The sequence below is a fragment of the Hylobates moloch genome, unplaced genomic scaffold, assembly GCF_009828535.3.
Source record: "Hylobates moloch isolate HMO894 unplaced genomic scaffold, HMol_V3 SCAFFOLD_16, whole genome shotgun sequence".
NCBI classification, from domain to species: Eukaryota; Metazoa; Chordata; class Mammalia; order Primates; family Hylobatidae; genus Hylobates; species Hylobates moloch.
The window spans coordinates 10,474,985-10,487,312 of record NW_026652291.1 but is presented as its reverse complement, the minus strand read 5'-3'; the positions used below and the strand labels follow the sequence as shown (position 1 = coordinate 10,487,312).

The window sequence follows — 12,328 nt, the reverse complement described above, 5'->3', positions numbered from 1 at the left end:
ACAGGACTCAGCCATGGAGGGGCCGGATCACACAGGCTTTGTAGGCCATGGGAGGAGTTTAGATCTATTTTGATTTCTATTTTAATTATTCTGGCTACAATGTGGAAAACAGATCAGAGAGGGGAAAAGGGTGGAAGCAGGAAGACCCGTTAGGAGGCCGTGACACAGTCCAAGTAAAAGCAATGGTTGTTCGGTCAGGGTGCTGGCAGTGGAAAGGGGATTACACTTTATCTAGGAGGCCAAATCAACAGAATTTGCTGACAGACGACACGAGGAAAGGACAGGAACCAAGGATGACCCTTGGTAAGCTTTTCGTTTGGGCAGCTGAGATTGGTGGAGGGACTGTTTGCAGAGCACCATTTCAATAGGAGAGCACTAGAAAAATGTGAGGGTTCAACAAATGGTGCTGGAGAAACTGGATATTCACATGCAAAAGAACGAGGCTGGACCATTACCTTATACCACAGAGAGTCCCCAATGTATGATGGCTCAACTTAATGATTTTGACTTTCTGATGGTGCAAAACTGATATGCATCCAGTAGACACCATACTTTGAGGACCCAGCCGGTTCCCCCCACACTGCCCGCGGTGGCTCACGCCTGTAATCCCAACAGTTTGGGAGGTCGAGGCAGGCGGATCACGAGGTCAAGAGATCAATGCCCATCCTGGCCAACATGGTGAAACCCCATCTCTACCAAAAATACAAAACATAGCTGGGCGTGGTGACACAAGCCTGTAGTCCAGCTACTTGGGAGGCTGAGGCAGGAGAATCGCTCTAACCCAGGAGGCGGAGGTTGCAGTGAGCCAAGATCGCGCCACTGCACTCCAGCCTGACGACAGAGCGAGACTCCATCTCAAAAAAATAAAACAGGCTTTGTGTTAGATAATTTTGCCCAAGTGTAGGCTAATGTGTGTTCTGAGCACATTTACATTAGGCTAGGCAAAACTATGATGTTCAGTAGGTTGGGTGGATTGAATAACTTTTTTTTTTTTTTGAAACAGGGTCTCACTCTGTTGCCCAGGTTAGAGTACAGTGGCATGATCATGGCTCACCCCAGCCTTGACCTCCCCAGGCTCAGGTGATCTTCCACCTCAGCCTCCTGAGTAGCTGGGACTAAAGGCATGTGCCACCACACCCAGATAATTGTATTTTTAGTAGAGATGAGCTTTTGACATGCTGCCCAGACTGGTCCAAACTCTGGAGCTCCAGCAATCCACCCACCTTGGCCTTCCAAAGTGCTGAGATTATAGGTGTGAGCTACTGCGCTGGGGCAAATGCATTTTTGACTTAAGGTATTTTCAACTTACGATGGGTTTACTGGGACGTAACTCCATCATGAATAGAGAAGCTTCTGTACGAAAGCTAACTCAAAATGGATCAAAGACCCAATGTAAGAACTAAAACTATAAAACTGTCATCCACAATATATACAGAACTTCTAAAACTCAACAACAAAAAAACCCAATTCAAGAATGGGTAAAAAGGACTTGAATAATTTTCCAAAGAGACAAATGGTCAATAAACCATTAAAAGATGCTCAATGTCTCTAATCATTAGGGAAATGTAAATCAAAACCACAAGAAGATAACACTTTACATCCATTAGGATGGCTCTTGTCAAAAACACATAAAACAAGTATTGGTGAGGATGTGAAGAAACTGGAACTTGGTGCATTACTGGTGGGAAAGTAAAATAGTGCAGTCCCTATAGAAAACAATATGGTGACTTCCCAAAAAATTAAGCGGAATTACCATACGATCCAGCAATTCTACTTCTGGGTATACACTCTAAAGAACTGAAAGCAGTGACCCAGATATGTCTACACTAATGTTTACAGCAGCATTGTTCACAACAGCCAAAAGGTGGAAGCAACCCAAATGTCCATTGGCAGATGAATAAACAAAATGTGGTCTATGCATATAATGGGATATTATTCACCTTAAAAAGCAAATTCTGACACGTGCCATGGTATGGATGAACCATGAAGACATTATGCTAAGTGAAGTCAGACACAAAAGGGCAAACATTGTCAGATTCCACTTATATGAGCTACTTAGAAAAATTAAATTCAGAGACAGAAAGTAGAATGAGGTTGCCAGGGATTTGGAGGGAAAGGGATATTAGTGTTTAATGGGTAGAGTTTTAATTTGGAATAAAGAAAATGTTCTGGAGATGGGCCAGGCGCGGTGGCTCACGCCTATAATCCCAGTACTTTGGGAGGCTGAGGCAGGCAGGCAGGCAGATCACGAGGTCAGGAGATCAAGATCATCCTGGGTAACATGGTGAAACTCCTTCTCTACTAAAAATACAAAAAAATTAGCCAGGCGTGGTGGCGGGCGCCTGTAGTCCCAGCTACTCGGAAGGCTGAGGCAGGAGAATCCCTTGAACCCAGGAGGTGGAGGTTGCAGTGAGCTGAGATTGCGCCACTGCACTCCAGCCTGGGTGAGAGCGAGACTCTGTCTCCAAAAAAAAAGAAAAAGTTCTGGAGATGAAGGGTGGTGAGGACTGCAAAACACCGTGAAGGTACTTTATGCCATTAAACTGTACACTTAAAAAATGGTTAAGATGGTAAACTTTGTGTATTTTACCACATACACACCAAAAAACCCTCTAAGCGTTGTTCATAAACTGCCTTGCAGACCGGTTAGAAAGCACTTCTCCTGGCCTGCACATCTCTCTGCTCCTTGCGTCTTTGCAAGGGGCGCAGACCTGAGCTGGCTAGGACCCAGCATTTACCATTCTATCTAAAACATACATTGTGCTCATGGATCTGCACACAAAAATTCAATCCCATCTGGATTCTTTTCACGCACATTGCAATCTGCAAAATGATACATTCAGCCTGGCTGTGTTCTTTCTTGCTAGCCGTGACAGCTGCAGACGTGAGCAGTTGCTTGTCTTGGAAGGTAGGGTCAATGATGGCAGGAAGGACCTGTGGCCCTGAGGCTTGGCCTGAACTATCTAGAGAATTCAGGGCAGTAACACCAACACACACAAGCATGTAGCACTTACCCAAATTCCTCAGGATTAAAATATACTTTTTTCTCCCCTAGTTTAGGGCAGTCAGAGAGAGGAAAGGAAGGGACTAATTTAAACTTACAAAGGAAAACTAAACTTTTTTCTCATTCTAAAAAACTTCTTACCATCTTGTTTCTACAACCAAATGATTCGTATTAGTGCTTGGTTTACTGAGTTACAAAAAAAGTTGGGTCAAAAGGCTAAAATGATAGAATTATTTCTTAATCAACAATATTGGAAATGTGTCCTAAAAACCTGGAAGCTGAACATTCTGTCTGCCTGATTTTAGAAAAGCCAAGTTCACCTAAAGAATGTGTCAAACATATCATCTAAATAATCCAAGACCTAGAATATATCAATCAATGTGACAGAATTTCCAAAAAGCAGGCTGGAATTAAGTCTTCAAAAAAGACAGTTGTTACTATATAATTCTACAGGTGGACATGAAGCAGAACTTGGTAAATAAAATTTTATATTAAAATATGCATTTTCATATGATTCACCATGGAATTGAAACATTATAAAGATCATTTCTGCTACCACTATTTAAATGTTATTACCCGCTTGAATTGAAAAAAGATGAAAGGACACAAAGTGAACAGACGATAACTTTATTGGAGATTTATTCGGCTACAATTATTACAAAAAAAACAACTAAAGGTAATTGTGATCCATAAGGTGCAGATTGCAAATTTCTGCAGCATGATTACTGTATGAATGAATGACACCTTCCTTAAAAAACAGATGCAGCATGTGATGGTAAATATTTTATTGTCAATCAAATTATATGCATTAGTTTTACTTGATTTTAGTAATTTTCTTCACTATTTACAGCAGAAAAGCCAGAAATTTACTTCCTGTTCACCTTTGCATTTTTGCTATGCAACCTGCTGCTGCAGTGAATTCTTAGTGCATCTACAAAATTTAAATTGTCTGTGGTTGATGTCCAAATAAAAATGGACTAGAAAAAAAAAGTAATGATTAAAATATATTTACAAGTTAGTTGTGAAAAATCATCTTCACTGCTAGTGGAAAATACAATGGTCTCAATGCAAATTTCCTAGATATTGCTATTGGCGCCTCCAACAACTTTAAAAATCATTTTCATAGTCTTGGTCTTAAACATATCTTTAAAACTTTTCATGTACAATATAAAATAAAGAAATTTATCTGGAAATAATTAAATTCCTGAAAAGTAATCAGTGGTTGGAAAAATATAATTATTCAAATGTAATTAAAACAACCATATAGGTAATAAACATGACATGAGTTTCTCCTCTGCAGATAATGCAAATGGGTTAAAGACTCAACATAATTTCAGATGCAGTTAAAAAAAGGTATCAAGGTCTCAGTTTGGTGGCTTCAATCTTGTGTAAAGGGATTAGACACCCTAACAGAGCAAGATCCAATATTTTAAATCAACAGGGCCTTGTGCATGAACTGCGCTCGATCTGGATTCCAGTGATCCTCTGCAGTCCCCACCTGCCTCCAGGGAGCAACTGAAGGAGCCGACTGCCAGGGGAACACCTGGATTCATGAACCAAAGCAGCCTCAAGTTTCATGTTGTCAAGGCAGGGTATCAGAATCTTTCTGAGGGCAAAGTATTATTAACAAATAAAAATATCAGTATTTTAAAAGACAATTAACAGGAGTGTTAGAGGTCATTCTAAATTTCATCACTTCACATAATATAAAAGAAAAAAGAAAAGAAATATAACAAACATTTTAAAAACATAATTAAGAGTTCAGTTAACAAATCTTTTTCATACTTTCACAAACAGTAAAAATGCCACAGACAAAAATGACCTATTTAAGTTGTGCGAGTATATGACACATTGCAGGCATTATAATTATCTTTTTCAAATTCCATAAATCAAAACAGCAGCAAGGCCAAACCACATTTTTTTCCTCTCTGTTAAGCATATTTTCTTGAAATGAGGTAAAGCATGGTACCAAGTGCAATGCTTATCTGTGCTACATGAACAGAACAGAAGGGAAAAAGCTATTATAAAACGCAGCATAGTTAGGACTGCGGAAAGCATATTATAAAAGAAATTTTAAAAAATTTACAAACGAAGGTTCATGTCAACTAACTTGCACACAATCATCATAAGGAATTTCTGCAGTTGCTTTTTCAAGATACGCCTCCTCAGTCCTTTACACACGTGCTCAGGGCACAACTATACCCCACTGGTAGGTTTTCCATATTACATTCGGTCTCACATTGCAATCACAGGAACAGAAGGGTGGCACATAGGGCTCTAAGGTGGGGCAACATAGAGTGATTTTTTTTTCTTAATTGACAGATGCAAAACATTTCAACAAGCTCAACAGAGGAAAACTTTACAGCATTAAAAATCAGCAGCACAAAAGCGTTCATAACCATTTCATATGTCTAACTCGTATACTTTTTTATTTTTTAACTTAGTAACCAGGGGATCATAGAATGCTTCAAACTGTGAGTCAAATTAAAATCCACTATTTTTCTCCAACAAAAAGTGAAATAGCTGAAGTTTGCTGTTGATGAATGGTAGAAGGAAATTTGAACCCCTGAGAATGTATGACCTAATCATGTCTAAGTCTGAACATCTTAGTATTAACAAAAAAATACTCTTCTTAAGGTTACAAATATATTGAGGCATTTTTCTCCCACTGGGAATCATAACTGTGAAAACAATCTGATTTTGGTGCCAGGAATCAAGAGAATCCCGTAACACTGGGATCAATGTATTAGACACAATGCAAAGCCCTAAGCTCCTGGCATCAGGTAGTTTATAAATATTAAGAGATTTGTGATTAAACTTGATCACAAATCACCCTCACAATAAAATTCACATCCAGCCTTGTTAACTGCACACTTTTACAGTTATATAATTCAAGAATTGCTTTAACTGGCCATATCTTACATTAAGGTTTTTTAAAAAATCAAATAGACATCTAAGGTTCCAAATCAGAATTAAATATTTTTAAAACAAGTCACCTAATTTGCTCAAAAACTCATTTAATAATTTAGATCTCAATTTAAGTTTAAGATTGGAGACAACAAAAAACACTGGAGAAGCTTAATATCCCCCTCACTCAGGGTTCCTTAGAAAGCAGAGCTGACAGTTTTCTGTCGGTGCACTCGCACAGAGGCATTTCTCTGTGGGTGGATGATGCAGATAAAGCAGGAAGGACAGTATTCAAATGTCACTTACACATAAATGCAGCATTCAATGAAGCATCAAGTTCAGAATCATGTGCTGGGAAATATGAGACACCTCTGCTCAGCTTTCTTAAACTTCAAGCATAATTAACGGGGCAAATTGCAGCAAACCTCTACTGGTATGTTGATGGGAGTGCAAGACTGACCCACAGCTTTTAAAAAGGTAAATTAAGAGGTATTATAGTTACAGTGCAAAAAAAAAAAAATTAAAATTTCAAGCATAATACATAAACATAGCACCAAACAGGGGAAAAATGCATGCAAAAGAAAAGAAGAACTGAGGTATTTAAGTGAAGAGTGCCTACAAGTCTAATTAAAGAAACTTAGGCAGATGCCTAAAAAAGTTTTTTTTTCCTTTTCCAAAGATGGAAATAATGAGCTAGTTTATCTAAATTAATGACCTAAATCACAGATGTATCAAAATTACGGCAGTTTATCGCAAACGTTAAACTTTCATGGCATTAACAGCACAGCTTTGGTAGGTGAAATATGCATGCAACATTATGAAAAGTACAGTAAGAAATTTATGTGAGGAGACTAAGGGTAAAGGTGCTCTGTTTTGCTTCTTTAAATAAGTAACCAATCAATTATAAAATCTGCAGCATATTTTAGGTGTGATATGTCTAAGGTTTATTTTGTTAGAGCAACAGCCTAGAAGGCAAAATTATTTGCCATAAACATTTCCATCAGTGGAACTACCTAGCAGGAGGTCTTTAGTAAAATGGGTTGTTTAGCCAAAGATCAGTTTTATGATAAAAAATATCCGTAGACTACATATTCTGGTTTTTAAAATGTCTTCAGTATACATATGACAGAAATTTTAGTATGATCCTGTAATAAGTTACAACTATACTAGTGAGTTGTAAGTATCACGCTGTCTCAACGTCTAACGCATAATAAAATGAAGGGAATGTAAAACAGTTTGTTCCAAAAAGATCAGAGATTAAAGACTATCCATGAAGGTTTCACTTTTAAGGCAAGAACCCTTTTTTATGCAAGACTATGTGGCATCGGAAAACTAAAATGTGATTCACCAACATGCCAGCCAATGTTCATTAAAAATCTGTCCCTTACTATCAGGTGCAACAGCGACCAGGAACATCACCTTACACAGTATAACGTGAAAAGAAAAGACAACATTGGCGCACTTCTCCTCTCAAAAACCTTATCATTCTATTCAGCTTATCAACTACTGCAGGACTGGCACTACTGCACACACGGAGAGATGGAGAAGAATCTACATCATCCTAGGGACTGCTGGAGGTTTAAGCTCCATGGCTTTCTAACACTAAGCAAAGCTGACATAAATTAAACTCAAAAAAAAAAAAAAAAACCTGTCAATTATTTTGAACACTTGCTAAATGTCATCATTAAAGCACTCTTGTGATTTAAACAAAGCAGAAGTGAGGAAAGAAGATAAGATTGTGTTTGCGCAAAAAACTAAAACTACAATTAGTTCCAAAATTTTATACATATGTTAAATGTTTTATTCTGTTATCTATGCTGTTATCAAACAAACTTTAAATTCTGCCTTCAATTCATTCCACTCACTATCAACTTTAAGTCATCCTTTCCGATTTAAATAATTTTCCCCTTAATTTTTTTGTTTTTTTGTTTTGAATTTTAAAAAGGGGTTTCAGCTATTGGGAACCTGAGGTTGATTAGCTTTGAGGCTTCGGAGGGCTCTTCTTGCTGCTGCAGATTTGGCAATCCTGTAACTTCGACCAACACCTTTAAATTTCCCCTTTCCTACTACTTCCACAGTGACTCTGACCTTCCCGTCGTAAGTTCTCTCAGCCGGGCTGTAAAAAATCCAAACAGCTTGAATTAGAAGTCAGAAGTATTTATTATCATTGTCAATCAGCATTTAGTGTGCACTCTCAGGCCAGGAGTCCCATGTATAAGCTGACACCACACAAAGGAAACACGCGTTACGACTTACTGCAATTGCATACCCTCGACAGACAGGGCTGCCGTCTAGTCTTTATTACAGCATTATTTCATAAAAACAGAAAGAAAAAAAGAGAAGTCAATCAGATTACAAATAGAAATCTGACAACAGCACACCACAGTGTAAATAGTTTTCAGAATCATTAGTTTACAATATCTTTGTGAACTTTTCCCCTTGACGTTTTCAAGTTAATGTTTTTTCCATGTATATTTTTTGCTTACCTAAATTTGGCAGTTTCTGGTTCCATTTCAAGCAATTCTCGCACAGGGGAACGGGGTACATTTGCAGAAAACTTTTCTGCAATCAAAATGAAAGAATAATATGAATAATATCTTTGAAGTTGTTTTTAATTTTGTGGGGTTTTTTTCTTTCTAAAGGGAGACAACAATACCTATTAGCGGCCGCATCATGGGATAGTACACCTGCCAGACTGTCTCCAGTGACATCCCACTATCCATGTAAATGGCACCAGCAAGCGACTCAAAAATATCCCCCATGGCCTTTGGAACTTCAATATCCTCTTCTTTCTCTTCATCCTCCTCAGATCTCCTAAGCTATTATAAAGGGAAAAGTGACTTGTAAGCAAAAAGGCCACTTCTACAGGCAGTCCACAGATGTAGTTTCTTTTCTTGGATGTATGACTTTTGTTACTTCTTTAATAAGGGGGGAAATACCATTTATGGTATGCCTACTATATTGTAATAGTAAAACAAATGTTATCTTTTAAAAAAAGTTTTTCAAACTTCTCAAGAAAAAAAGAAAAAAAATCCCCATCCCATTTATTATTCTATATACCCAGCAAAGAAAAAAGATTACTTCTAAATTTAAACAACCTTAACAAAGAATTAGAAATAGTCAATAAAAGTATGAAAAAAATTCAAATTCACTCATAATCAAAGAACTGTACTTTAAAACAGTTCTACCCCCTAGTTGCTTGGCAAGCATTCAATAGGACTAATTGGCCTGGTGCTCGCAGGGGTGTATGCTGCTTTGGGGAGCAGAAATCGCTGTTGCAGGCAAATAGGGAAATTCTATTTGAAAAATTTTTTCCTCCAAGTTCCCTCTTCATTAAGCCACTAGGTATGTGTTCACTATAACGGAGTATCTGACATAGCAGGTATGCAAATTAATAAAATAAAATCAAAGGCCTTTGAAAAGTTCACAATTCTTTGATGCAGCAATTGCATCTCTAAGAACTTATTTTAAGGAGGTAACTAGATACATAAGCGTATTTATCACATCCATGGTTATTAAACATCCTAACCAAAAACTACTTAACTACTTGGCCATAAAGAACCGTTTAAATAAATCAGCCACGTGTTGACTAGCATGTGGCTTCTGGGCATCAGGATACCCATCAATACATGGAAAGTCAGCCACAATATATCATACGTGACAAGAACAGGTTACAGGATCCTATACATAATAGAATTCCATTTTACATTTTAGATATGTTTATATCTATACACATCTACAATTCCTCCCAAAATGTTAATATTGGTTATTTCCGAGGTAGCATAATCAGGCAAATTTAACTAATTTTCTTCTTATTTACTTGTACTAACTTTTCTATAATCAACACAAATCATTTGTGAAAAAAATAAAGTGGGAAAATACTAATTTCTAACAGGTTGTTTAGCCATACAAAGTTATACATAATACATTTATACTGCTGATTACTTAAAAAAAACAGACTTATTGTTCATATATTATGGTTTTGAGATAGAAAGGAATTTTAAAACTTACCAAGTTTAATTCTCTCTTTTTACAGCTGAGGAAACGGAGGCCCAGAGAGGTAAAGAGACTTTCTTAAGATCAAATAGTAAGTTAGAAATGCCAGACCATGACATTTCCAATCAGTTCTTGTAACTTCTATACATATGTTTATATAAACAAAGGGAAGGAAAAGAATGAACAAAAACTAACAAAACCAATATGCCCCACTGGCATCCAAAGAGAGCTTAAATCTAATTTTAACTAATTCCTCAAAATTCAGGCTTAGCTATTTCTAAAGAATGAGACTAGATAACACTTGGAAGTCTACGAGCTGGTCCCACCTTCTCACCTCACAGCCTGCCGCGCTCCAGCTGAGACTGTTCATCTTGGACAAGAGCACAGAGGCGCGTTAAAGTAAGAGCAGGGCCTACTGACTCCTCCAGTGCACATCGGGGCAGCTGGCAGGGCGTGAACTTGGCTCTGCGGCTAGACTTCAAACCTACTCTTAATTTTTCTCATAGAAAGAGAAATTCACTACTCCCCAACAAAGGTTTGGTGCAATTAAAAAGGGGAAGGTACAAATTAAAGCAATGACAACTAAAATAGCTACTAGTGTTAAGGCTGTTATTTCCTGACTCCTTATATAAGAAAATCTACAAAAATAAGAAAATCAAAGGAAATGAAATGGGAAGAGGAGGAAATGAGAGTCTCTCTGGGGGACACAGGTATGCAGATGAATGTTTAAGAGACTGGAAAGATCTAAGCAATATCCTTTCCTACTAAAATTCAAAATAGCTCACAAACATGTTAGAATTAGCTCCGTCACCAGTGAGCCTTTGGCTGAACTTACAATAGAAGCCTCCCAAATTCCAATGGTCAAAAATTTAGAAGTTTGTTTTTTAAATTCGATTTTCCCACTTCAAATAGAAGCAGAATGTATATTTATGATGCTTCCCTGAGATACTAGCAAATATTTCCGATCCATTTAAAAAAGGAAGAATAAACTACACTGGGCTTTTACTAAAGCTAAACCTGCCTTGGGGTCCGGCAGTGGAGGCCTCTTCTTTGGCATGCCTCAATGCTGGAAGCCCTCCTGAAGGCGTGGAAAGGGTACATAACTGAAAGGCCTGGCTCCTTCTCTTTACCTGAATGACCACACAGCCCACAGTGGGGGCAGACATTAAGAGGCCTACATGCAAACTGCAGTTCACTCGTGCTCCCAGAGAACACAGCACACTGGGTCCCACACCCCTGACCTCCTGCTGTCCCTTTAGACTACTACGCAGTCAGAACTCTGAAACCACAGAGACCCCTAGTCAGACCGCTTTTTTCAACATCGTTTTGAACAGCACTAACCTCAGAATCCATTCCTTGCATTTCATTCTTCTCAAGCTGAAACTGCACAAAGTCATCGATGACATGGAAGAGCTCAGGAGAGACAGCTTTGAAGTACTTGTGGTAGTCGTACTTTACAGCCAGCGATGCAAAGATGGTGTTGTTGACCAGGGCAGACCGCAGGTCCGTCAGGACCCCCGGGGAGTGCTGCCGCGGGTCTTCATAAAGGTGCTTGGTTATGAGGTAGTCCAAAATCGCATCTCCCAGGAATTCTAAGCGCTGGTAACAATCTGAGGGGATCCAAAGTGGAACCATAAGCTTGTGCAGAAGCATTTACACTATCCCCACATAGGCAACTGATCCCCAAATCCGCAGATTTGTATTTACAATCATTTTCATACGTGTATTCTTCAATAAGGATATTTGACATATCATACTAAAAAGCCTCTGGAAACTAAATTTTAATGGCAAATTAAGTACATTTCTTATATAAACTGGGGTCATAAAATCTTCAAGTGGTCAAAAGACTAATGCTTGTTAAGAAGGAAAAACAAAACCTCACAGGTGCTATCATGATCACTGAATGCTTTTCTCTGGCACTGTGCTGTCTGGGCAGGTGCTGGGGCCTTCCTCTCGAGTCTCCCTCACACATCATCACAAGTGAAACCAGGGCCGCACACACCTCTCCATGTGGCTACACTGTGCTGCCATCGCTAAAGTCTCATTCACACTCTGGACTGTGTGCATAAGTGATACCATTCCTCACTATTCCTGGGCTATTTTTGTTACACAGGATGACAGGAAAAGAAGACCCTCTTCTTAACTTGAGCTATTATAGAAATGAATTTACCACAAACCAAGAGATTGAGAAAGAAGAGTTGTGAAAGGGAGCAAAGGCAGGTAAACTGGTTGTTTGTCAAAATGTGAAAATGATCAATGTTAAATCAACACCTCTATTTTCTCACAGTGATTAAATATATCCAGCTGAGGAAACTGAGGCAGGGCCTGATGGTGACTTGTCCCAGAATAAGCAAGGAGTTAAGAAGCAGGGACTGTGCTAGGCGAGAACCCCGGTCTTGGAACTTCCAGCAGAATGTAGTC

The 12,328-nt window shown here is 38.5% G+C and overlaps 1 protein-coding gene across 5 annotated transcripts in view; it reads right to left on the bottom strand.

Moving 5' to 3' along the window:
• Positions 1–3,615: 3,615 nt before the first annotated feature.
• The window catches only part of DICER1 (dicer 1, ribonuclease III), a 68,945-nt gene continuing 60,232 nt past the window's right edge, over positions 3,616–12,328 (bottom strand). For all 5 annotated transcript variants that reach the window (XM_032135136.2, XM_032135139.2, XM_032135140.2 and 2 more), the window contains 4 exons: positions 11,249–11,517; positions 8,568–8,730; positions 8,398–8,473; positions 3,616–8,027 (listed from right to left, as the gene is read on the bottom strand). In XM_032135136.2, the coding sequence (XP_031991027.1) occupies positions 7,862–8,027; positions 8,398–8,473; positions 8,568–8,730; positions 11,249–11,517 (674 nt within the window). In that variant the 3' untranslated portion in view covers positions 3,616–7,861. The remainder of the gene's footprint in view (positions 8,028–8,397; positions 8,474–8,567; positions 8,731–11,248; positions 11,518–12,328) is intronic.